Source organism: Macaca thibetana, chromosome 1, assembly GCF_024542745.1.
Source record: "Macaca thibetana thibetana isolate TM-01 chromosome 1, ASM2454274v1, whole genome shotgun sequence".
NCBI lineage: Eukaryota > Metazoa > Chordata > Mammalia > Primates > Cercopithecidae > Macaca > Macaca thibetana.
The window spans coordinates 64,597,598-64,624,758 of NC_065578.1; the positions used below are offsets into that span (position 1 = coordinate 64,597,598).

At 39.5% G+C, this 27,161-nt stretch overlaps 1 protein-coding gene across 4 annotated transcripts in view; it reads left to right on the forward strand.

Annotated features, from left to right (window-relative positions):
• Positions 1 to 27,161, forward strand: part of DNAJC6 (DnaJ heat shock protein family (Hsp40) member C6) — a 157,482-nt gene that overhangs the window by 93,746 nt on the left and 36,575 nt on the right. For all 4 annotated transcript variants that reach the window (XM_050758981.1, XM_050759071.1, XM_050758907.1 and 1 more), the window contains exons 2-4: positions 11,995 to 12,145; positions 13,256 to 13,305; positions 13,419 to 13,567. In XM_050758981.1, the coding sequence (XP_050614938.1) occupies positions 11,995 to 12,145; positions 13,256 to 13,305; positions 13,419 to 13,567 (350 nt within the window). The remainder of the gene's footprint in view (positions 1 to 11,994; positions 12,146 to 13,255; positions 13,306 to 13,418; positions 13,568 to 27,161) is intronic.

Genomic DNA, 27,161 nt, shown 5'->3' on the forward strand with positions numbered 1-27,161 from the left:
GTAAACAACAAACAATATCCATCCACAACCACTGCTACTTTTCTGGAGAACAATAATTTGATCTTTCTCTCAGAAGTTGGCTTGCAATGGCAGCTCCAGAATTTCTGTCTTGGAGCTAAAAAAAGACAATCTTGCTGGAAGGGGAGGAGTTTGAGAAACACTTCTTAGAACTGCATATGCATAACAAGCATACTGGTCTTCTAAAATTCTACCTGTGTGTGGGGGGTTATTTGGGAAGACTGATAGAGTTCTTTCAGTCACGCTTTGGTGTCTATATTGTCTCCCTTGTCTCTCTTTAATGGAACTGAAATGTTGAGCAGAAAATTTTTGCCTTATTTTTCTCTTTGCAGTTTTTTTAAAGCAGGCCATCAGTCCTCTGCTATCTCTGTTCTCTATCATAGACAAGGTCAGATAATGGCAAGGACATTTTCTCTGTTCCAGGGTGGTAATTAAGAGGGAAATGTCGTAGTCCATTTTATGCATTTTAAGCCCTGATCTTTTGATTAGAGAAGAGAGAAAAAAACCAATTGATGGCCACTCACTTTCTGGAGTTGAGGTTCTACGTGGTGCGCAGAACCCTTTCTATTTCTTCAGGTTTCTATTGGGGATTCTGATCTTGTTGGATAGATTTGATTATTATTACTTCATAATGCTGAACCTTTTATTTGGTCCACATGTTGAAGAGTAAAGATTCCTTATTTAGACCCCTTTTCTCTGGCACATCATAAATACTTTGTCTGTTGGATCAAATTATTAGCAATATCCATGTAAAGTTTTATATGAGAGTTTATTGAGTAGAATTTGGATTGGCAACTGTAGCCTGATTTCCTTGATCCTTGAAGGAACAAAATGTGTTACATCCATTTGGCTAGAATTCCCCTAGCACCAACAGCCTGGTTATGAACACTGTGCCCTATCTTTATTTTACGCAGAGTCCATTTTGGTTTTAATGTAGTCATTACTTTGTATTTCTCATTTTTTTCTACTCTTATCAATCTTTTTTCATGTTGTTGATCCTTCTGGGAAAGAGGAGCTAGTATTGGTTTCTTAATTAGCTCCTCTTATCTCTTTGAAGATAAACATTTCCCATCAAATATTAGCCTTCTTTACAATAAAGCTCATGTTGTATTTCATGAAATCTCCATCTTTTAGACAGGCTTTCTCAGTGGGTGCAGTGTTGCAATCAGACATTCTGAAAAGCTTGAGGAGACAGTGAAACAGTGAAAGCATCTGGTCATATTTGCTACCTACAGTTAAGCAAAGACTAGGTCACTGCCAAAGTTGATCTGTTTGGTCTTCCTTGCTATCTCTGCCATTTTCTCTTTGGTTATTGCATTCCATAGCAGCTCAGTTTCACATACTTTTATTGAGTGCTTACTGTGTGCCATATATTATACTTAGGGGGCTGTGAAGAGGCGTGAAACATGCTTCTTGCTATTGAAGACTCAATAGCAAGTAATTGAGTTGAGGGGAGGTAGACTCATTCACAAGTAATTTTAATGCAAGCTGACTGCTCTGAGTCCTAGGATGGAGGGACAGAATGAGGTGGGAGAATGGAGGCATGAGAGACAAAAAGTACCTCTTGAAAGAGGCAGGATGGGGAGGTGAATAAGAGCAGAGGCTTTTGGTCCAGCCAAACCCAGCTTCATCTCATTCTGTTGTGACTGTTACTAAACTTCACCAAAACTTCAGTTTCCTCAGTGGGACTCCCACCTGCCACTGTGCTTAGTGCAAGGATCCAATTTAGTTGTTTATGGAAACTGCTTAGCTGAGTGTCTAGCCTAGAGTACATGTTTAGTAGATGGCCTTTGTATGAGGATGATAGCGTTAAACAATTTTAGAGGTGGAGGGAACTTAGGAAATCACTTAATTCATTCTCCTATGTTTATATTCTTTGAGACCCTGAGTTTGTGATTCTCCCATAGCTTGGGAAAGAGCTGAGCCATCATAGTCTAGTACTTTTCCCATTAAGGTCCTGAAAAGTGAGTGTGGAAGTAGTGCACATACAGATTTCATGGTGTCTGTAGTGATGACAAAAGCTTTAATAACTGGCACACTAGCGTAATATAGAAATCAATATATATCGATGTAAACTATAACCTTTTATTCTGTAAATAAATACACACATGCACATGTATATTATCACTGTTTATAGCACAAATTACCACTTTAATTTCCAATTTTTAAATTGATTTTTGGACATTCTGAACAGTATTATTGTTACTAGCTGAATGATCTCCATTTCTGGGCCATGGTTTGACATGAGGAATGCCAGCCAAACCTTCCAGCAACTTCCCCATTAAATTGATTATTCTGGTTGGGCATAGTGGCTGACACATGTAATCCTAGCACCTTGGGAGGCCAAGGCAGGCAGATCACTTGAGCTCAGAAGTTTGAGAACATGGTGAAACCCCGTTGCTGCAGAAAATACAAAAATTAGCCAGGCATAGGTGCACCTTTGTAGTCCCAGCTACTCAGGAGGTGGAGTTGGGAGAGTCGCTTGAGCCTGGGAGGCGGAGGTTGCAGTGAGCCAAGATTGGGCCACTGCACTCCAGCCTGGGAGGAGGAAGTTGCAGTGAGCCAAGATTGGGCCACTGTACTCCAGCCTGGGTAACAGAGCCGTACCCTGTCTCAAAAAAAAAAAAAATTATCCCAAGGGCCCTGGCACTTTATTGCAGTACAAAGAGGGCTGGGTGTGCTATTGACTTGTAAGAGCTGTGATGCTCTTGGATGCCTGTGCTTCCTATGTGGCCTGAATCCAGAAAGCCTGACTCATTGGCACCACCTGCTCTGTGGCCTCTGCCTGCCAGTGCTTAGCTCTGCTGGAACCTTCCGTGGATGCTACACATGCCCCTGCTTCTTCTTCCCTCTTGGTCTGTTGAGCAGCTGTGTCCAGGGCCACAGCGGTAGCTTGTACCACGTGCCACCTAGTACAGAAGTATTGCAATATTTCAAAAACCAGTACCACTGAATCTGAGTGAACCTGAATTTTAGTCCTGCAAATAACTCATAATAAGTCCTCCCACCAGGCACCAGGTCACGTCAAGATGAGAAGCAGAAGCTTCAGAGTGATAAAGAGGTTCACCTTTCTGTTAAACATTTGTTCTTTGAACTATCAAAAGTGAAGAGTTTCCATGGACCATAGCGTGGATGCACCAATAGGAAAGTCTTACCCTAGGGAGGCTTGCTAGGCACATCTCCAGTCTGGCTTTGTTAACCCTGAAATGGAATAGCATGGCCTGTTTTTGTTTTTGTTTTTTTTCTCTAGCCAAGCTTGTGTGACTTTGCTAGAGGCAGCATTTTTTGTGGCTTTATCTTCTATATGCCATTCTATTAATATTTCTATTCTACAGATAAGGAAATCAAGACTTCTCTAGACTATACATCCAGCTAATAGCAGAAGTGGGATCCAAATCAGTTCTGGCTGAACTAAAGCTGACATAAAGCCTGTATTTTAACACGGGTTGCCTTGTGTAATGCCTAACCTCTTGTTTGGCATAGGGAGTGTTGATTTATTATTTGCTAAATGTTATCTTTTTTCCTCTGAATTTTTAATTTCTAGTTGGATTCCCAGCCATTTGTGGGAGGCATTCCTTGGAATCATTTACCATGAGTGCTGAATTTCTAAGAATTAAAATAAAGATTCTGCCAGGCATGGTGGCTCATGACTGTAATCCCAGCACTTGGGGAGGCTAAGGCCGGCCAATCACCTGAGGTTAGGAGTTCGAGACCAGCCTGGGGAACATGGTGAAACCCTGTCTCTACAAAAAATATACAAAAATTAGCTGGGTGTGGTGGCGTGTGCCTGTAATCCCAGCTACTCGGGAGGCTGAGGTGGGAGACTCACTTGAGCCCAGGAGGTGGAGGTTGCAGTGAGCTGAGACTGCACCACTGCACTGCAGCCTGGACAACAGAATGATACTCTGTCTCAAAAATAAATAAATAAAATAAAATAAATTTAAAAAAATAAAAATTTCTGGTCATTTTAGAAGATCTCATTACATAAAAATCACAATGTCATGCATGGTCTTATTTGATCCTGTTGATGACATGAGGCATGTAGAAAAGTTTTTGTTCTTAATTAGTTCCAGTTTACAGGGTGGGGAGTTGGTGGGGGGAAGGAAACCTAGAGGAATAAAATGACATGCTCAAGGTCACACAGCTTTTAAGCAGAAAAACCAAGTCTCAAATCTGAGACCTCTCTTCTCAGAGTCCATTACGTTTCCTCAAAGCTTCCCTGGAGAGATGAATGGACAATGAGACGTAGGCCACCTTAGAAGCCAAGGCAGTGACTTTTTCCATGGTATATCTGCTTGTTATGCCCATATGATCCATTTCTCTAACTGCTGGGAGCCAAGAGCTGAAAAATCTGTTATAAAGAAGGATGACGAAGCCCTTTGTGATAATGACACTAGTTCCTCCCTTGCCCTTTGCCAAGCACTGTGAAGGAATGGGCTTTCCCTAGAGCAGGGGCTAATGGGGCATCTCTACAGAGTCACTTTAGTTTCAGGGATTTCTATCCCACAGTTGCCAATTTTATAGAAGCCAGGACAAGACATTTTTAACATTGTAACTCTTAACCACCGAGAAAAGTGTCCACTGGTGAATGGGAATACGAATATGACATTCTAATGCCAAGTTCACTTTATCAGTCATCTCTCCAACAGGCTGATCCTGAACACTATGGGATACTAACTCACTTTACTAGAACTGGATGATGAAAACGTTCTGGAAAGAGGAAAAGTAATGTTCTGTGGAAGCGTCTTTGTGGAGTCCAAGAGGACTCACAGAAGAAGTCTGATGTCCCAAGAACTGCAGTTGGTGCCAAGCGTTGGTTGAGTTCTTGAGAGCAAGAACTGCAGTTGGTGCCAAGTTGCTGCCCATCTCCTCCCTGTCCTCAGCATATTAGATCATCTTGAGTATTGAGGCTGGAGCTGAGACAGTTACCACTGTGAGGAAGCCAGGTCTGAAGTCTTAGATTGAGTCAAGTGTAGAAGGATGTTCCTTCCTGGCAAACCCCTAGCCTGCTTGGAGTGAGGGGGGCACACAGGCTCTTGGAAGGCTGTTGGCAGCCTTTGCCTGCCTCTCCCAGGCCCACTGAGAAACTTGTGTGACTCTAAACTGTGATGAATCATGCAAGAGGAGGGAGGTCTCTACAGCTGTTGAGGAAGGACATATAAAACTTGAATAGCATAGCACTTGGCTCTTTGTTTTATATAACATGTTTTTAATTGTAAAACTAATGAATGTGGCCGGGCATGGTGGCTCATGCCTGTAATCCCAGCACATTGGGAGGCCGAAGCCGGCGGGTCACTTGAGGTCAGGAGTTTGAGACTAGCCTGGCCAACATGGCGAAGCCCCATCTCTACTAAAAATACAGAAATTAGCTGGGCATGGTGGCAGGCACCTGTAATCCCAGATTTTCAGGAGACTGACACAGGAGAATCACTTGAACCTGGGAGGCAGAGGTTGCAATGAGCTGAGATTGTGCCACTACACGCTGGCCTGGGTGATAGAGTGAGACTTGGTCTCAAAAAAAAATACTAATGAATGTAACTTGTAGAACATTTAGAAAATATAATCATACAAACAAAAATCACTCATGATTGTCTCAGATGTAATTAAATATAATTACTATAACTGTTAATTACTATAACTGTTTTGAAAATGTAGTGGATAAAAGCCTGGACTCTAGAATAGCCTGTATGGGTACAAATCCTGGCTTACTAACTGTAGGACCTGGGGTGAATCACTGATGTGTCTTTGCTTCAGTTTTCTTGTGTATAAGATGAAGATAGCAATGGTATTGACTTCATAGGGTAGTTGTGAAGATTAAATGTGTTACTACATATAAAGAATTTAGATCAGTGGCCTAGTATGTGGTAGGCATTCAGTAGGTTTGAGTTATTATTTTATGTTTATTGTATCCTCTGAATTCTTTCCCTAAACTCAGATAGTTTTCTTTTACAGAAGTAAGATTATACTGTGGATTATGTGTTGTAGCCGGCTTATTTTTCATTTAGCCTTTGCCATGCCCATCTGTACTCTTCTACAAAGTGATTTTAGTAGCTAACCATATGGCGTTATTAGAGATATTTAACTAATTCCCTTACTATTGAAAAAAATACATCACTTATAGCCTCTTGCCATGGTAAACAGTATCTTGATGAATGTCTCTTTTTGGTAAGTGCTTGCATACCATCCTTCTTTTGACAACAGTAATTTATGGGGGAACATTTCTTCCTAGGGGACCAGATGGAATTATCCACAGCCCAGCTTGCCACAGGCATATACTGAATAAGCATATGAGGGGATGATCACTATGCATTATGGACACTCCTCCTTCCATACCACTTCTCACAGTGTTTTGTCCATAGCTAAGAAATCAATAAAATGTCTATGAAAAGCAGCCATACTTACTTTTTTATATTTTTAGTTACATTAAGGCAGTTAAGACTAGCCCTAGCATTTGTGCTTACCCTCTTTATATAATTTCTAAATAACTATTGAATCATCTCAGATCTCTTTTGGAATGAAGCTCGATACAAATAAATGATAACAGCTAACTAGCAATCTAGTGACAGAAATTCTCTCCCAGGAAACAAATTTTGTATCACTCTTGAGAGCAAGAATTGGTCAGGTTCCTACAATTTGGAAGGAATAGGGTACTGCTTCTAGTTTCCCAAACATTAGGAATCCCAAGGAAAACTTGTTTCTTATACTGGTAAAGTGACTCAGAGGTAAAAGTGCGATTCTCTGATGTTTGTCTTTGGTAGGCTTAGATTTTCACACCACAAGACATCATGAAGCAAGAATCTACCTGGAGCCTTAGAGGCAGACCTGGACCTTTCTCTTTGGATGACACTCAAATGCTGTCTCAACTCTAATGTCCTAACCTCCACTCCCTTACACCCTGTAAGGGAACCTTAGTAAGCGCAGAGTGTTCTTTCCACTGGGTGCCATTTTAGCCAAAGCATTTAGAAAGGTGTTGGAGGTAGCAAGCTCTGCATTCCTAAGAACACAAGTGGTGTTAACCATCTGATGCAAGGGTTGGAAAACTTTTTCTCTAAAGGGCCAGAGAGTATATGCTTTGGACTTTGTGGGCCATAAGATCTTTGTCACAACTATTTAACTGCATGGTAGCGTGAAAGCAGCCATAGGCAAGATGTAAACATAAGTACTTTACTTCTGGACATTGAAATTTGACCCTCATATCAGTTTCATGTTATGAAACATCATTCCTCTTTTGACCTTTATTCAATCATTTAAAAATGTAAAAGCCATTGTTATTTCACAGACTGTACAAAAACAGGCCATGGACTGGATCCGGCCCATGGGATCCAGTTTGTTACCCCTTGATCTACTGTGGTCATTGTTTTTCTTCTGCATTTCTTTCTCATTGCACCATTTTATTCTTCGTTGTGCCATGTTTTGAAACCTCTCTGCCCTTTCTTTCAACTAGCTTAGGCTAAAATACTTGCAGGATCTGCACTTTTGGCACTTATGTGGCTCATCAGGGAAAGCCAGAATATCTACCTAAAAGAACCAGTACAGCAACGTCAAATAATGCCCCTCTTCTTTTTTGTGTGTCCTGGCCAGTTCAACATACAGTTTGAATATATGAAGGTTACAGATGGACTCTGGCAAGTTGTTCTGATTTCTACGGCATTCCAAAGCTCTAATGAGCAGAGCATGCAGCCTGAGGGATGGTGAGAGTCTGATTTTTAGATAATCAAGGATATTTATTATGCCTTGTAGTTCTGTTCCAGCATAAAATTGAGAGCTGAAGAGACATCCAGTCTATTTGGTATCATCTCTTAAACAGTTATATATCAAAGGGGTGTTCAAACTGAACACATGAAAATGTTACAGGGATGGAAATGGGAGAATTATAAACATTTTATGCTGCTCTGTCCTCACTATATTTAAAACAAAAACACAATACAGATTTTTACATGGGGGGGTGTGTTTACAGGGAAATAACGTGCTCTATTTCATATGAAACAGGACACAAGAGAGCATTCTCAGATTTGTAACACTAGCCCTAGTCTGTGGAGCTGCCCATTAGACCTGTTCCTGGCCTTTTATTCAGGGCTGTGAAGCGGTAGGGGAGACAGAGGCTCGGCTGCCTGCGTAATGAGATTGGCTTGGTTTGCCTGGCATACAGTGATTTATGAGGGTGCTTATTGTGGGGACATCTGCCGCTGAGAGCAGCCAGATGAAAGGTGTGTGGGTGGGAGATGGAGGAGAGCAGGGAGTAGGAGAGAGGCAGTTGTGTATAGGCAGGTAAGGCTCATCTTGATTATAGTTGTTGGAATCCTGAGCTGAGTGGAGCTGTAGAATAGTGTGAAATGGTAGATTAGCAAGGCTTTGGAATTGCACAGATCTGGGTTTGAATTGCTGACTCTTCCACTTGTTAACTGGACTCTTTGGTGAGTTACTTTCCTTCTTTGAGCTTCTGTTGCTTCATCTGTAAACTGGGGATAATAACCACTTCCACTCTCCCGCTATATGAAACTGTACTATCATAAAGGTCTGGGCACAGTTCCTGTTGCACTGGAGAGCTCAGTTAGTGATAGAAATGATTAATGTTTGTTCATATGTCCATTCATTTTTTTGTTTACCAGTACTCAATGTTCTTTGCAATTTCTAACAGAGCCTCATTTTCTAATAGATGTCTAATGGTGACTTAGACATCTGTTAGGTATCAATAGCTCTTAAGATCAGGATGGAAGAACAGGACAGTCAACATGTATTTTTATATATATGTATGAACACCTAAATGGCATGTAGGAGTGTAGTAGGTACCTGAAATACGATTGAAAGAACAGTCACCTGGCTAGTAAACATAATAAAAGATACTTCACCTCACTAGTAATCAGGGAAATTACCAAAATAGGACCAAAGTAAGATACTTATTTATACTTGACAAAGTGGTAAAAATGTAGAAGTCTGACAATACTAAGTGTTAAGGAGAATATAGAGTGAAGGAACACATATGTACTAGTTGTAGGAATTTAAACTGCTGTGACTGCTTTGGAGAATGATTTGTCAATATCTAGATATATGAACATGCACATACCTTATTTACTGGCCAATTCTGCTTGTAGGTATAATCTAGAGAGAGTCTTGTGTATGTTATCAAAGTGATGTGTTCCTCACTGTGTTGCTTATTCTAACAAATAGCCTACGTGTCCATCAGTGGGGTAATTGATATACACATTAATGGAGCTAAAGCTGCATTTGGTACCAGCATAGATGAATTTTAAACAAAAGTAAGTGAAAAAAATAAAGTTGTAAAATTATTCAAATAGAAAACCATTTATGTACAGCTTGAAATCTTGGAAAATAATATTAATATATTTTTTGTGGATACGAACATATGTAATACAAGTTTGAAGAAATTAATTGGAATGATAAATATAAAATTCAGGCTGATATTAGGAGAAGAAAGAGGGATGTGATTGGAAGGGTTGCCTGGGGCTCAATCTCAACTCTGCTAGTAAATATTCACTAGCTTGTATGCCCTTAGACAAGTTTCCTAACCTCTGTGCCTCGGTTTTCTGATCTATAACATAGGAATAATGATATTATCTGTTTCATAGGGATGCTATGAGGATTAAATGAGTGAATATAGATAAAATGCTTAGAAAAATACCTACTAGATAGTAAGTTTTATATATGTTAGCAATTATAGTGCCTATTACATGAATATTTTTATTAATATTTATTTTGAAAATCTTATATATTGCAATTTTAAAAAAAGAATAGATGCCATTCTTGTCTTTTGTCATCATATAGTTGGAAAGTGAACAAAGATTAAAAATACCACCAATACAGGAATTTCAGGATGTGGCATAATAGAGTTTAGCTACATTCTCTTGACCCCTAGATTTATTAGGTACCATGCCAACAGCTTTATATGTACTTATTTAATCTTTCCCTATGGAGTAGGCACAATTTTTATCCCTATTTTACAGCTGGAAAGAAAGAGATTTATAAAGACTGACTTCCAGGGTCACACAGCTAGGCGTAGCAAAGCTGGGCAGGAACCCAGGTGAGAATGACTCATGCTCTTGACTGCTAGGCCTTAAAGCCCTACCTGGCCACTGTTCACATTAGCCACCTCCTCAACACAGATTCCTGCTTCCTTCCTGTATCAGCCTGCATAGGTTAGGTTGTGCTTTGGTTATGAACATTCCCAAAAGATCGGTGGCCTCTATTAACAAACAGGTGTTTCTTACTGTATTCATCTGTTTTCACGCTGCTTTAAAGAACTACCTGAGACTCAGTAATTTATAAAGAAAAGAAGTTTAATTGACTCACAGTTCCGCATGACTGGAGAGGCCTCAGGAAACTTACAACCATGACAGAGGGTAAAGAGGAAGCAAGTCACATCTTACATGATGGCAGGAGAGAGAAAGTGAGCAAAGGGGGAAGTGCCACATTTTAAAACCATCAGATCTTTCACTGTCATGAGAACAGCATGGGGAAAATCCGCTTCCATGATCCAATCACTTCCCACCAAGTCCCTCCCCTGACACTTGGAGATTACAACTTGAGATGAGATTTGAGTGGGGACACAGAACCAAACCATATTACTTACTCATACCAAATATTCATCAAAGGTCACCTGGGTCATCAAAGGTCATTTGCCACATAGCTCCTGTCTCTGGGACCCAGAAGTCCAGCAGCCACAGTCTCCAACCTTGCCAGTTGCTATGGCAAAGGGAGAGAGATACAGAGATACAGAGTTACAGAGAGAGAGAGAGAGAGAGAGAGAGAGAGGAGAGAGAAATAGAGAGAGAGAGAGAAACTACGGAGAATATCACATTAACAGTTAAATGTACCCTGGAAGTGATGCACAACATACACTGTGATACACAGCACTTCCCCTCACACATCATAGGCTGGAGCAGTGGTTTTCAACCAGGGATAATTTTGCCCCCACTAGGGGATATTTGCCAGTCTCTGGAGACATTTTTTATTGTCACAACTCAGAGGTGGAGTGGGGGTTGGGGCAGGTACTACTGGCATCTAATGAATAGAGGCCAAGAATGCTACTCAACACCCTACAGTGCACAGGGACAGCCCCCTCAACACACACACAACAAAGAAGTATTTGGCCTAAAATGTCAATAGTGCTGAGATTGAGAAACCCTGGACTGGAGCTAAGCACAAGGGGCCAAAAAGCACAATTTTAAGAAGCTATAAGGGAAGAGAACCTGAATTATTTGACAGATAGCACTAATGGCCACCTTGCATCCTAAGGCCTAAAAGCTGTACTAAAGCCCCTTCAGAAGGTGTTTTTCATGATAGAAGTGAACCAGTGCTTTAAGGGACAGCCATGGAATGGGATTTCTAATATAGTCAGCTTCATCAAAGGGCAGAGGAGTGCCCTCAACTCACTGAAGTTGACTACTGCTTTCCTCAGCAGTCTCTCTGGAGCAGCACTGTCCAAATGTAGTACAATAAAGGCCACATATGTAGTTTAAAAATTTCCAGTATCCACACTAAACAGGTAAAAAGGAGCAGGTGAAATTGATTTTAAAGGTATCATTTATTTAATTCAGTATATCTAAATTATTATTTCAACATGTAATCAGTATAAAAATATTGAGATACTTTATATTCTTTTTTTTTTGCACCAAGTCTTTGAAATATGTTGTGTGTTTTATATTTACTGCACATTTTAGTTGAGACTAGCCATATTTCAGGTGCTCAACTGTCACACATGGCCAGTGGCAGCAGTATTGGAGGTTTCTGTACCTGGGACTCAGTGAAGGACTGACCTGGGTCTCCCCTGAGAACCAGTAGCAATGCTATAACTCAGAGTCTATAAGTTCTGAGAGCGGGACACAATTTCCAGGAATATCTGTCCCAGACTCTTAAAGACAGTCTGTATATGTTTTAAGAATGAAGAGGGATTGGTTTTCCATGGATTCTCTGCCATCATCATTTTTTTGTTTGTTTGTTTGTTTTTGTTTTTGGCAGGTGCCTCATCTCCAGACATGGAGCCCAGCTATGGGGGAGGTCTCTTTGACATGGTAAAAGGAGGTGCAGGGAGGCTCTTTAGTAACCTAAAGGACAACTTGAAAGACACCCTCAAAGACACATCTTCTAGAGTGATACAATCTGTGACCAGGTACGCACATTCTTCCCCGTTAATTTAGTGGATCCCTATGCTCTCAAAGGATCTGGTTACCTGCTGTCTACTTGTCTGGCTCAAAGAGTGTCAATTTTGGGATGTAATTTTATGGGATCTGATCAACTGAGAAATGTCATTGAAGACATAAAGTTAAGTCCTTTAGAAGCTATAATCACAGACTGGGAGGACTCAGTTCATTGCCACATTAGAGCATAACAGTTGCCCTCCCTGTCTTTACAATCAAACATCTTGGGTTCTAATGCAATATCTGCCCTTGTTAACTAGGAGCCCTCAGACAAATTAATTAACCTCTCTGAGCTTTTTTTGAGCTTTTTAAAAATACCCTGACAGGATTTGTGTCTTTGGGTTGTTTAGGGATTAAATGAGATTAAAATATACATGCAATCTGAATAAGTGTTACCTATGGATTGTAATCAAATCAGAACTTTGTTTTTGTATCCTACTAGCCCTTTAACATTTATTCAGTGAGAGAAGTTTTCTATGCTTCCAGTGTATGAAAATTCTTATAAGCAGGTCATAGGAGTTATTTTTTATTATTAAGTATTAGAAAATTCTAGGGTCACTTTGAGTTATAATATGCAGTTCTAAATCAGAAATTCAAATGTCAAGTCCAATATATTAATCAAAATTTTAATCTTTGTTAAAAGATAAAACTACTCTTACCTCTGATTCTCAACCAGGGTCTGGTAGGCAGAAAAATGGTGTCATTTATTTTTTCTCAACCACTTCTTCCCCTACGCCTTAGCCACTTACAATTATGGAAGATATTTCCATGTAGGCAAAGAGGCTAGAACAATTGGTGTTGATAAATAAGCAGAGGTTTCTATTCTGAGATTGATTCAGATCATGAAGTGGCATCTACAAGGGCATTAGAATGCACCAGTTGGAGTGGCATATTTATTCCCCTGAGGTCATGGGCTGTCTTTTCTCAGTGATTCTTCCTTGTTAGAGAGAAGGGCTGGAGGGGAGTCAAAACTTGCCCCCTAGACAGCAGTGTCCCAGTTCATATGCGCAAGTGATTGAGAGAGAGAAATCTTGGCATATTTGGATCATTTTAATGAGTGCCCATTTTTGTCTTGCTTTTAGCTACACAAAGGGAGATTTAGACTTCACTTATGTTACCTCCAGAATTATTGGTAAGTTTCTCATGTTTATTAACAGTGCTTTGGCTCAGCTTCCAGTTGCTGCCCATCATTACAGCAGACCTAAACATTTAACCTGTTTTCTTTCTTTGTGATCTCTCTCCTAGTGATGTCCTTTCCTCTGGACAATGTTGACATAGGATTCAGGAATCAGGTTGATGACATTCGAAGCTTTTTGGATTCCAGACATCTTGACCACTACACAGTATACAATCTGTCACCTAAGTCTTATCGAACTGCCAAGTTTCACAGCCGGGTAAGGATTTTTAGCCCTGAGATCATACTGTTGAAGACGTGATGGTGTTTTTCGTCCTCAGAGATAACCTTAAAGCATATGCCCTTAGGCATCTGAAGCTGAAAAACCATACACTCTGGACACTTCTGTCCACAAAATATTTATTAGACTGCTATGAGATAGCCTAAAGATTTTCCTTGGGTGAGGATACTTACAGGAAAGTGTATCTGTCAATGAAATACCATTGAAGCTGGGGTCTCAAGTCTGTTGGTGCCTGGTTGTTCCATGGCACATTGTTCATGAGGCTTAAGTTGGAGGTTGAACTGCTGCTAGCGCAATTGGCTGCCTTCATGCTGATACACTACTTATGCCTTTGACTCTTCTTTATTGCTACTTGGTATCAAGATGAGGCAGTGTGGATAGAACAGTACCAACAAGTATTAATGGGAACGTCTTTCTATTAATATATTTTAAGAAGTTTTTTGAACTAGGCAGGTAAACATTCCTAGTTTCAGCCTGGTTAAGGAACTGAGAATTGGCTTAGGTTTGAATCTGATATCGAGCCTGATATTTCTGGCCACTGAATTCTGACTTACTAAAAAAAGGCATTTTTTTCCCCCTCTCAAGAACATCTCTAAATATTTTTGACTTAGCCTTTACATATGATTGGTTCTGCAACTTCATTTGGGTCTATTAATAAATAGAATGGACTTTCTATGCATGGATCCTTTAAAAGGGAAACTTGATATCAAGTATGAAAAATGATAGCTGGTTGACAATGCTGTGTATCTAGGATCTCAGCTTTGATGCTGGAACACACACTTTGTTCCAAATTCCAGTTACCATTGGTAATCTCTGGGCCTCAGTTTCCAGATCTGTAAAACACCCAAGAAAATTGGTATACATGCTTTGTAAGGCTCCTTCCTGCCCTAAGATTCAATAAGATATGGGAGAGTTTTAAGGACCTCTTTTTCAGCGTGTTCTGAGAACAGTCTCAAATTTTGGTGTGCATCAGAATCACTTGGAGACTTCTGATTCAGAAGGACAAGGGAGGCATACGAATCTGCATTTCTAACAGCTTCCTGGGGGCTGCTCCTGATGTTGCTGTGGGGACCACTCTTTGATAAAGCACTGATAATGCCATTCTGAAGTGGTTTGATCTAAATTGCCATTCTATAATGAAGATTTTAAATGCATCTCTTTAAAATCTTCTGTAATAAAATAACCTTCCAACTCTTACTCCATCTATTAGCTAATTCAGAACAAGTGAATTAACATCAAACAAAAATGTGGATAGATATTTTGTTCTTAATGTAAGGCAAATCTTTTGAATTATTTTTCTTGTTTGGAGGTTAAGTCAGTGCCATTATTTTCATAATTTAAGGACTGTGGAACATCCTATGCAATATTTCATAGAAATTTTATTTGACCTTGAAAGATCTGTGATAATCTGGAGCATTTTTCCTCTGAAAGTAAATAAAGATTTAATACCATTATAGAAGCATTTTTACATATAAATATGTCACTTTGTATAATATTTATAAAAGGCACTCTCTGTAAAGATGTTTTTAATGAAAGGCATCCATCAGTGTACCTAAAGATTTTGTGACTGGACTTAATGGTTTACCAAAGGAATCAGAGATTACATATTTAATCTCTACCCTGGGCTGCTCTTACTTGCCCTAGAAGAGGAGGGAGCTTTTTTTTTTGATACCTAGAACAGTGGCTGACATAGATAATCAATGTTTTTTAAAAGCATGAATGTGCAAAGAATTGTTAAACACTATAGATATAAAATAAATACTTGGTTTGTGTTCTCGAGACACCTAAGCCTAGTTGGCGAGAGAACCCAGGACATTCTAAATATAAGTACAAATAATATTTACAATACCTGCCAAGAGAGATTAGTAAAGGGAGACACCAGTGACAGCTGGACCTTAGAGCAGGAGAAAGGCTTATATAGGTCAGAGGAGTGGGGCCATTTCTTGCCTATACAAATCGTAAAATATCTTGTGAGGCTTTTGATGATCTAGCCTCTATCTGCTTCTCTAACTTCATCTTTTACCGTTCTTCATTGACCCAAAACCATATGCTCCAACCAGGGATATGCATGTGCTCATGTGCACACAGACACACACAATCTCCTTGCATGAGCTACTGTTTCTCCCTTAAAAGCCACCCGTGTCATACATCCTTCATCTCTCCCCCCCCCTGCCCTCCCCTCCCTTCCCCTTGGCTCCTCTTTCTCTCTCTCTCTCCTTCCTTCCTTCCTTCCTTCCTTCCTTCCTTCCTTCCTTCCTTCCTTTCTTGCTTGCTTGCTTGCTTGCTTGCTTGCTTGCTTGCTTGCCTTCCTGCCTGCCTTCTCTTTCTTTCTTTCTCTCTTTCTTTCTTTCTTTCTTTCTTTCTTTCTTTCTTTCTTTCTTTCTTTCTTTCTTTCTTTCTTTCTTTCTTTCTTTCTTTCTTTCTTTCTTTCCTTTCCTTCTTCTTCTTCTTCCTCCTCCTCCTCCCCTCCTCCTCCTCCTCTTCCTCCTTCTCCTCCTCCTTCTTCTCCTTTCCTCCTTCCTCCCCCTCCCTCCCTCTCCCCATCCTCCTCCTCCCTCTCTCTCCTTCTCCTTCTTCCTCCTCCTCCTCTTCCTCCTCCTCCTCCTCCTCCTCCTGCTCTCCCTCCCCTCTCCTCCCCTCCCCTCCATTTCCCTTCCAAAAGAGCCTCACTTAGTTGCCCAGGCTGGAGTGCAATGGCATGATCTTGGCTCACTACAACCTCCACCTCCTGGATTCAAGTGATTCGTGTACCTCAGTCACCTAAGTAGCTGGGATTACAGATGCCCAGCTAATTTTTGTGCCCAGCTATGGCCACTATGCCTAGCTAATTTTTGTATATTTAGTGGAGACGATTTTGCCATGTTGGCCAGGCTGGTCTCGAACTCCTGGCCTTAAGTGATCCACCTGCCTCAGCCTCCAAAATTGCTGGGATTATAGGTGTGAGCCACCACCCCCAGCCCATCTTCTTCTTTATTAGCCTAATTTTGCTAAGGAGAAGATTTCCACATGCCATGAGGCTTTTCCAATTATTTCTCCTAAAACACAGGATTGCACTACATCTTTAGCTCTTCCTAGATAGTCCTAGAATTTGGCAGAATGGAAGTGGATCCTCTGACCTGTCTCCTTTACCCTTAGTTGCATCTCAGGGAGGCAGTCCCAAAGCCATAGTATTTCCATCTTACCTTTGTTTTTGATTTGCCTACATCTCTTTTCAAACTCCTAGACCTTTCTTTCCCCAGCACTAACACTGTTAATGGATTTGCATCTCATTGTTGCATGATTTAGAAAAGTTTTCTTTGTTTTTACCTTTCAATTCATGAGGACTAGAACCATTTCTTACTCTTTCCAGTTCTGTGGAGTGCTAGGTCTGAAATTAAACCTTATTTTAATAAGTGTTGATGGTAGAGTCTACCATAAATACCGGACATGGAACTGGTTTTATTTTTAGATTCATAAGGGTATATAAACTCATAGGAATTTTTTATTTATAAACTCGTAGGAGTCTGGATCTGCCCACATCATACACCTCTGTGCCTTGAAACCTGAATTCAGTCACTTTACATGATGACTATGTGATTGTTTGTATATGTTCAAACCTGCATTTGAGGATGTAGGTAGTGATGTTGGCAAAGACAGGCTGTTTCCAGGAAGATTTTACTTTGCTGAGAGTTGTCATTCTGTATTTTGATTCACTTTTATGCTTAGAAGCCACATTGGTTGACAGGAATTGTATGAAATAATCAATACTATTTTCCTCATTTTTCTATTACTTATTTGCATATGTCACAGGATGTTAAAATAGGACTTTGTTTAGTCTCAGTTTAGCAGAGGCTACAACTCAAAAGAATGCATAGCACATAGCCCAGCATTCAAAAGCAAAGTACTAGAATACCTGTTCAGGACTGCAAAGGAGGTATTGAACCTCAGGTGTTTTTATTTTTACATTTTTTTTTTTACTCTTTATAGCCAATATCCACCTTGAGGAAATAAGAGTACTGATGCTGACAATGAAGTCCTGGAGACCAACAAGATGCATCAGTCAAACCAGATATTCATAATGACTCCTCGGTGTTTGTAGATCTATAGGAGGGCTTCAGAGAGCTTAACCATCTGTTTCCCATCCTTTAAAAAAATTATTGTGGTAAAATATACATAACATAAACTTATCATTGTAACCACTTGTAGCATACAATTTCAGTGGCATTAATTACATTCCCAAATGTTGTGTAACCAACACGACTATCTATACTTAAACCTTTCTCATCATCCCAACATAAACACTGCTCCCGTCCACTCCATGCCTATGTGTGTGTATGGGTGTATATACTGGTTTGGTTTCTGCATCGAAGATTTATAGCTGTGCCCCAGAATATCAGGAACCTTTACACATTTCTTGGCATTACTGTTGGCAATAAATGGAAAGCTGGATGAATGGACAACAAGTCTAACCTGGCTCCAAAGTTCTTAAGTTCTGATTAATGCTATTTATTCTAGGGCCACTTTGTCTCTCCTCCTTCCACTGTCCACCCAGGAAGGACAGTACGGTGACGGAGTCCTTCTAGGAGCAAAGAAATCTGCAGCCCAGCTGGTTCTTTTAGACTCTGCCCTCTTAACTATTTCTTTTTCTTTCTTTCTTTTTTTTTTTTTTTTTGAGACGGAGTCTCGCTCTGTCGCCCAGGCTGGAGTGCAGTGGCCGGATCTCAGCTCACTGCAAGCTCCGCCTCCCGGGTTTACGCCATTCTCCTGCCTCAGCCTCCCGAGCAGCTGGGACTACAGGCGCCTGCCACCTCGCCCGGCTAGTTTTTTTGTATTTTTTTTTTAGTAGAGACGGGGTTTCACCGTGTTAGCCAGGATGGTCTCGATCTCCTGACCTCGTGATCCGCCCGTCTCGGCCTCCCAAAGTGCTGGGATTACAGGCTTGAGCCACCGCGCCTGGCCAACTATTTCTGAATGACATAATTTTGTAGGATTTCTTTCCCTTTGGGAACAATTTGATTTTTGGAAAATGTATTATCAACGTGGTGTCTTAAAGGACTCATGATTGAAGGTCAATGTTTTTACTCCTTTTTCTTCCAGAGCACACTGAAGAGGTCACCACAGCTCCCAGTTGCTTCTGCATTGGTGGGAGGTTGGTGGGAGATTGGCTGGAGTGGAGGAACTTTATAGCTCATACTTCATCTCTCACTCTGCCACCATGCCTCAGTGTCATGACAGGAAATAACTGGAGTGAAAAAAACAATCCCTGGCCTGGGGGCCAGAGGACCAGAGACTCCCACATTCTAGTTATGAAGCCTTCCATGAATTGAATGTCTTAACCCTGGTAAAATACAGCCATCACTTGAAGCTGTAACCACTCTACAAATGCAAGGTGGAGTTATTGTTATCAGTCATCAGACAATGTAGTATAATGGAGAGTGCACAAATTTTATTTTTTAAAACTGAGATGAAGCTGTATAGTGTATACAAACTTTAGACTTTAAAAATTATCCTGGCTTCACATCTCAGCTGTTCTTCTTCCTGGGCAAGTCACTTTTACCTCTCTTTGGACTCGTTTTTCTCCTGTGTAAAATGGATATGCCAATAAGAGAGCGCCTATCTCACAAGCATTCTTAAATGTTTTTTTTGTAGGTTTGTTGTAAGGAATAAATTTGATAGCAGTGTCTTGCTTAGAGTCATCATTCAGTTAGTAGTAGCTATGATTAACATTGGTAATAATAAAATGCCACAATAAATGATTGACTGAATTATCCGCATCCTCCAAAAATGGTGCGTGATTCATAAAACACTACATGTGGCAATTAAGTCATACTCTCTGTAGAAGCTTTCATTCCTATGCTTAGTGAATGGCTGCTTCTGCCCGTCCTGTCTTGGGCTAGGGATGATGGAGAGATGAAAATTGAATGGTATTCAGCCCTGGCGATGATTTGGCCTCTTTTTCCCACTGGGTGGTATCATGGCAGCCCTGTAATCTGTATGGTGTCCTCTGATGCTAAGCAAACCCAGGAGGTGTTCAAGGTGTTCAGGAAAACTGGAGACAGCATTGTGAAGTGTCAGTTACTGCATGAAGCTGTGAACTCCAGAGAGCTACAAAAATAGCTTGCAGTGATTGAATTCCTTTTTTATTTTGTTGGTTTTGTTTATGCCTTAGTGGTTTCCCCTTTTAGACAGAGCACATGCTTTTAAAAAATTCTAATTGTATGTTTGCTTAATGGTGTATAATTATATATCAAGTAAATATATAATTATGGAGTACTTTAAATTAATATTATTTACTTGATTGAGTTAATGATTCTGGAGCTATTTGCCTATTGTGCTAAGAATAATTTAGCCAACTTTTAGCTGAGACTCATTACAGATATTAACATTTGGGGTGTGTGTGTGTGTGTGTGTGTGTGTGTGTGTGTGTAATAGCCAGTTTTTAAAACCTTCAAAAATATTGCTGGGGCAATAAATTTTCTATACTTTCATTCTGTTAGAGTCTGAAAAAACCCAATAAAATGGGTTCACCTGTTCCCTCCTCAAGATATGGTACATGTGGACAAATCTTATTATAAAACTAGATTGCCAAATGGGGTTCATTCCTTTATTCTTTCACTCATTCATTCACTCAGCAAGTACCTGCTGAGCATCTACCATATGAGCAACACATGCACAGTGGACACTGGGGTTACAAAAATGAGTAAGTTATGGTCTCTCTTCTCATGGAGCTCGGTGTCTAGAAGGGGAGACAGATATAAGCAGTTTATTCAGTACTGCTTGACCACAAGCTGGCATTTACTGTGTTTATGTTGTGCTACTTAATTCTGACAACAATCCTACAATGCTCATTTACACTTTACACACTAGATAATTGAGGCCTGGAGAGGTTAGTAAGTTGCTTAAGGTTAATCAAGTAGTAAATGGTAAATCCAGAGTGAAAATCCAGCCTGTGGACTTAACCATGTTGCTCTACTGAAAAAAGCTGTAATAGATGAAAATAAACAGGGGCTTGAGTATAAAGATGACTAAGCGTTTCTGTGAGTATTAGAGAAGCGGTTAGAGACAAGAGAGCACTTGAACTTTTTTTTTGTTTGTTTTTTAAACATTTGAGTTAAATATGCATATATAATGTACCATTTTAACCATTTTAAGTGTACAGTTTAATTACATTTATATTATTTTTTCCTCCTTCGAATCCCGTCCCACTCCCCTTCCTGGCCTCTGTTAACTACTATCTATGTTTATCTTCATGAGATCCACATTTTTAGTTTCTGCATATGAGTAAAAAACATGCAATATTTCTCTTTCTGTGCTTGGATTATTTCACTTATAATCGCCTCCAGTTCCATCCCTGTTGCTGCAAATGACAGGATTTCATTCTTTTTTATGTGAATAATATTTCATTGTGTATGTATACCACATTTTATTTATCCATTCATCCATTGGTAGGCACTTAGGTTGATTCCATATTTTGGCTATTGTGAATAGTGCTGCAGTAAACATGGGAGTGCAGCTTTATCTTCGATATATTGATTTCCTTTCTTTTGGATATATACCCAGTAGTGGAATTGCTGGGTCATATGGAACCTTCATACTGTTCTCCAGAGTGATTGTACTAATTTACATTCCCACCAACAGTGTATGAGAGTTCCCTTTCCTCCACATTTTCACCAGTATCTGGTATTACCTGCCTTTTTGATACAAACTATTTTAACTGAAATGAGATGACACTATATTGTGATTTTGATTTGCATTTCTCTGATTGGTGATGTTGGACATTTTTTCATACAACTGTGTGCCATCTATGTCTTCTTTTGAAGATCTGTTAATTCTGTTCAACTCTTTTGCCCAGTTTTTAATTTTTTTTTTTTTACTATTGAGTTGTTTGAGCTCCTTATATATTCTGGTTATTAATTTCTTGTCAAATGAATAGTTCACAAGTATTTTTTGCCATTCAGTGGGTTGTCTTTTCACTTCATTGATTGTTTGCTTTGCTTTGCAGAAGCTTTTTAGCTTCATATAGTCCCAACTGTGTATTTTTGCTTTGGTTGCCTGTGCTTTTGAGGTCTTCCACAAGAAATTTCTGTCCAGATCAATGTCCTGGAACATTTCTCTAATGTTTTCTTCTAGTCGTTTTATATTTTCAGGTTTTGGATTCAAGTTTTTAATACATTTTGATTTGATTTTTGTATATAGTGAGATATATAGGTCTATTTTCATTTTTCTGCATATAGTTACCCACTTTTCCTAGCACCATCTATGGAAAAGACTGTCCTCTCCCCACTGCAAGTTCTTGGCATCTTTGTCAAAGATGAATTGGTGGTAAATGTGTGGATTTATATCTGGGTTCTCTATTTTGTTCCATTAGTTCATGTGCTTGTTTTTATGCTAGTACCATGCTGTCTTGGTTATGGTAGCTTTATAATAAACTTTAAAGTCAGATAATGTGATGCCTCTCACTTTGTTCTTTTTGCTCAGGGTGGCTTTGGCTATTTGGAGTCTTTTGTGGTTCCATATACATTTTAGGTTTTTTTTTTTTTTTTAAATTTCTGTGAAGGATGTCATCGGTATTTTGATAGAGATTGCATTGGATCTGTATATTGCTTTGGGTAGTATTGCCATTTTAACAATATTATTTCTTCTAATCCATGAGCATGGAATACCTTTTCTTTTTTTGTGTCCTCTTCTATTTCTTCCAGTTTTATAGTTCTTCTTGTGTAGATCTTTCACTTTTTTGGTTAGATTGATTCCCAGGTATTTTATATTTTTTTGTAGCTATTGGAAATGGCATTGGTTTCTTGATTTCTTTTTCAGATTGTTGGCTGTTAGCACATATGGATGCTGTTGATTTACGCATGTTGGTTTTGTATTCTGCAACTTTACTGAATTCATTTGCCAGTTCCAACAGTTTTTTTGGTGGTGTTTAGGTTTTTCTAGCCATAAGATCATGTTGAGTTTGAACAAGGGTAATCTGACTTCTTCCTTTCCAATTTAGATGTCCTTTTTTTCTTTTTTTGCCTAATTGCTCTGGCCAGGACTTTCAGTATTATGTTGAATAATAGTGGTAAAAGCAGGTATCCTTGTCGTGCTCCATTCTTTAGAGGAAAGGCCTTCAATTTTCCCCCATTTAGTACGATGTTAGCCATGGATTTGTCATAGATGACCATTATTATTTTGAGGTATGTTCCTTCTATATCTATTTTCATGAGGATTTTTTTTTTTTTTTTTTTTTTTTTTGAGACGGAGTTTTGCTGTGTCACCCAGGCTGGAGTGCAGTTTTGCGATCTTGACTCACTGCAACCTCCGCCTCCTGGATTCAAGCAGTTCTCCTGCCTCAGCCTCCCAAGTAGCTGGGATTACAGGCACCTGGCACCATGCCTGGCTAAGTTTTGTATTTTTGGTAGAGACAGGGGTTTCACCATGTTGGCCAGGTTGGTCTCAAACTCATGACCTCAAGTAATCTGCCTATCTCACCTCCCAAAGTGCTAGTATTATAGGCGTGAGCTGCCACGCCTGGCCTCATGAGGATTTTTATCATAAAGGGATGTTGAATTTTATCATATACTTTTTCAGCATCTATTGAAATAATCATATATTTTTTGTTCTTGATTATATTAATGTGGTATATAACATTTATTGATTTGCATATATTGAGCCATCCTTTTACCCATGAAGTGAAACTTGTTTTTTTTTTTTTTTGGAGACCGAGTCTTGCTCTGTCACCCAGGCTGGAGTGCAGTCATGCAATCTCGGCTCACTGCAAGCTCCGCCTCCCAGGTTCATGCCATTCTCCTGCCTCAGCCTCCCGAGTAACTGGGACTACAGGTGCCCGCCACCATGCCCGGCTAATTTTTTTGTATTTTTAGTAGAGTCGGGCTTTCACCATGTTAGCCAGGATGGTCTAGACCTCCTGATCTCGTAATCTGCCCGCCTCGGCCTCCCAAAGTGCTGGGATTACAGACGTAAGCCACCACGCCCGGCCATGAAGTGAATCTTTATTGATAATGGTGAACGATCTATTTAATGTGTTGTTGCATTTGGTTTGCAAGTATTTGTTTGAGGATTTTTGTATCTGTGTTCTTCAGTGATACTGGCCTGTAGTTTTCTTTTTTTGTTGTATCCTTCTCTAGTTTTAGTGTCAGGCAATGCTGGCCTTGTAGAATGAGTTCAAAAGTATTTCTTCTTCCAGTTTTTAAAAAAATAGTTTGAGTAGGATTAATATTAGTTATTTTTAAAATATTTGGTAGAATTCAGCAGTGAATCCATCAGGCCCTGGGCCTTTCTTTGATAGGAGAATTTTTATTACAGCCTCAATCTCATTGCTTGTTACTGGTTTGTTGAGGTTTTCTATTTCTTCATGGTTCAATCTTGGTAGGTTGTATGTGTCCAGGCATTTATCCATTTCTCCATTGATAATGGTGAACGATCTATTTCATGTGTTGTTGCATTTGGTTTGCAAGTATTTGTTTGAGGATTTTTGTATCTGTGTTCTTCAGTGATACTGGCCTGTAGTTTTCTTTTTTTGTTGTATCCTTCTCTAGTTTTAGTGTCAGGCAGGTAGGTTGTATGTGTCCAGGCATTTATCCATTTCTTCTAAGTTTTCTGATTTGTTGGTATATAGTTGTTCATAGTTGCCATCTCTTATGAGTCTTTGTATTTCTGAGGTCTCAGTTGTTATGTCTCCTTCATTCCTGGTTTTATTTATTTGGGTCTTCTCTCTCTTTTTCTTAGCTTACCTAGAGGTTTATTGATTTTGTGTATTGTTTCAAAAAAACAACTTTTTATGTTGTCTATCTTTTTTCTTTTTAATTTTAATTTTCTTAATTTTTGCTCTGGTCTTTATTATTTCTTTCCTTCTATTAATTTTGGCTTTAGTTTGTTCTTCCTTTTCTAGTTCCTTGAGATGTATTGTTAGGTTGTTAATTTGAAGTTTTCTACTTTTTTGATATCAGTGTTTATTGCTATAAACTTTCCTCTTAGTACTTCTTTTGCTGTATCCCATATGTTTTTGTATATTTCTATTTTAATTTGTTTCAAGAAATTTTAAAATTTCTTTCCTAATTTCTTCATTGACTCATTGGTTCTTCAGCAGCATGTTGTTTAATTTCCATGTGTTTATGTATTTTCCAAGGTTCCTTTTGTTATTTAGTTGTAAAGTTTTATTCCACTGTAGTCAGAGAAGATGCTTGGTATGATTTCTATTTTATTTATTTATTTATTTTTGAGATGAAGTCTCGCACTGTTGCCTGGGCTAGAGTGCAATGGCGTGATCTCGGCTCACTGCAACCTCCCCCTCCCAAGTTCAAGTGATTCTCCTGCCTCAGCCTCCCGAGTAGCTGGGATTACAGATGCCTGGCACCACGCCCAGCTAATTTTTTGTATTTTTAGTAGAGACAGAGTTTCACTATGTCGGCCAGGCTGTTCTTGAACTCCTGACCTTGTGATCTGCCTGCCTCGGCCTCCCAAAGTGTTGAGATTACAGGCATGAGCCACCGCACCCGGCCAATTTCTATGTTTTTGAATTTGTACAGACTTGTTTTGTGGACTATGGTCTATTCTAGAAAACGTTCCATGTGCTAATGAAAAGAATATAAATTCTGCAGCAGTTAGGTAAAATATTCAGTAAATGTCAGTAAGGCCTATTGGATCTTGAACGTGGGTTTTAAAAGATGAATTGGAGTTTACCAAGGGAAGAAAATACATTGCAGACAGAAAGGAGCTTGTACAAATATACATTTTATGATTCCTCTGACAGCAAAATGTATATTCCCAGTTATTCTGTATTTTTAGTCAGTAAGTCATTTCCATTCCTTGAAAACAGACACATCAATGGGGAATATATATGTGGGTAAAGATTAGACCAGAAACAGCCCTGAATCATGTTGGGTAAAAGGGGCAAGCCATTATAGAGTTTAAATTGACAGAGGCCAGTACTAGATCACCCTGGACTGTTTGGGAGCTATGCCAAAAATTTCAAATACTTTGTTTAATAAACCATACTTGTCCCTCCCAAAGGTATATGAAAGCGGGTAACCTGGAGGTCTCCTGCCATTGCCCCACGGTCATCTTGTAGAAAAAAGTTACACATTAACCAAAAAGAATGGGCTTTCTTGGCAGCCCCAGAGAGAGAAACTCAATGTGTTTGCTTTTAGATGTCAGCTCTACCAAGAGCATAGATAACTTCCCAGTGATATTTTGATTATTTATTATCTGGTTACCAGAAAAGGGCTAATCAAACACATTCCTCCTGCCTCCCTTTCCCATGGTCAAATAGAAGGAATTTGAGACATTTGGGATTGCAGAGCACATTCTGACATCATCTGTATGAAGCCTCTTCTTTCTCCAGAATTCTTTGTCTCAGGAAATAGCACTTCTTGTGTCCTTCTATCCAGCCATTCAAGCTGGAAACCTGGAGTTCAGGCTTAACTCTTTCCTCTCCCTCCCCTGACACACTCTTCAGTACACCTCTCCACATGCACACACTGCCACCATGTATCACCTGTCTTATGTCCAGGTGTCCCACCACCTCTCTATCTCCTGAGTCCCTCAAGTATGTTTGTACCCCATTGCCACTCAGCTAGCCTTAGCCACCATCATCCCTTATTGATACTCCTCACCAACCTCCTGACTGGGCTCCCTACCTTTAAGCTCTTGTTATCCATTTCTATTCTCCATACTGGAGCCTGAAAGATCTTTGGAAATGTAGATCTGAGAGTTGATCTCCTTAAATATTCTCCCAGCTCCTTAAAAAGACTGTATGATCTGGCCCTTCAGTCTATACTCTCACCATGGAGGACTTCATTTTTCTTCAAATATGGCCCATCCTGACTGCAGCACTTTGCATTGGCAGTTACCTGATAAAATAATAATAATTGCCGACATTTATTATCACTCTGGGTGTGTCAGATACTGAGCTAAGCTCTTAAAGTACATGTTCATGTAGTATCCACAGCTGTGTGAGTTACCTAAGAGGTAATGTTCACCACATTTTATGAAGAAAGAAAGGCTTAAAGAGGTTATGAATTTGTCCAACTGTAAGCTTCTCCTTGTTGTTTCTTAGCTAAATTAGTAAATATGTAATCAACTGGGGATCATGCCTTAACACTATTTTGAGGCAAATGGTAATGTCAACCAGTGTGCTGTTGTAACATGATGATTTATATTCAGAAGATCTGGGCTGCAGTGCTGGCACTGAGCAGCACTGTGACTCTGGGTAACCTCTGAGAGTCAGTTTTCTCATCTGCAAAATGGGGATTATATTAATACCTGTCTTAGATGATTGTTGCATGGATCAGAGCCAAGCAGTGTTCCTGTAATTTAGTTGATGATCCATAATGTGTGAAAAAATATGCATGTTAAGTGAATGAAAATGCCAAGGGTTTCCCCTGTAAGTTGTATCCTTTGATTAAAAGAGAAAAAAAAAAAAAAAAAATAGATCCATGCACAAGCCTGCCTTTGGCTTACTCTGTAGCACTTTTCATGTTTTCACGAGAGCTGGGATAAACCAGAGATGGTGCAGGACTTATAACCCTATAATTAAACATTTGTGGGAAGGTCAAAACATTTTATGCTTAACAGAAATGAAATTCTATGT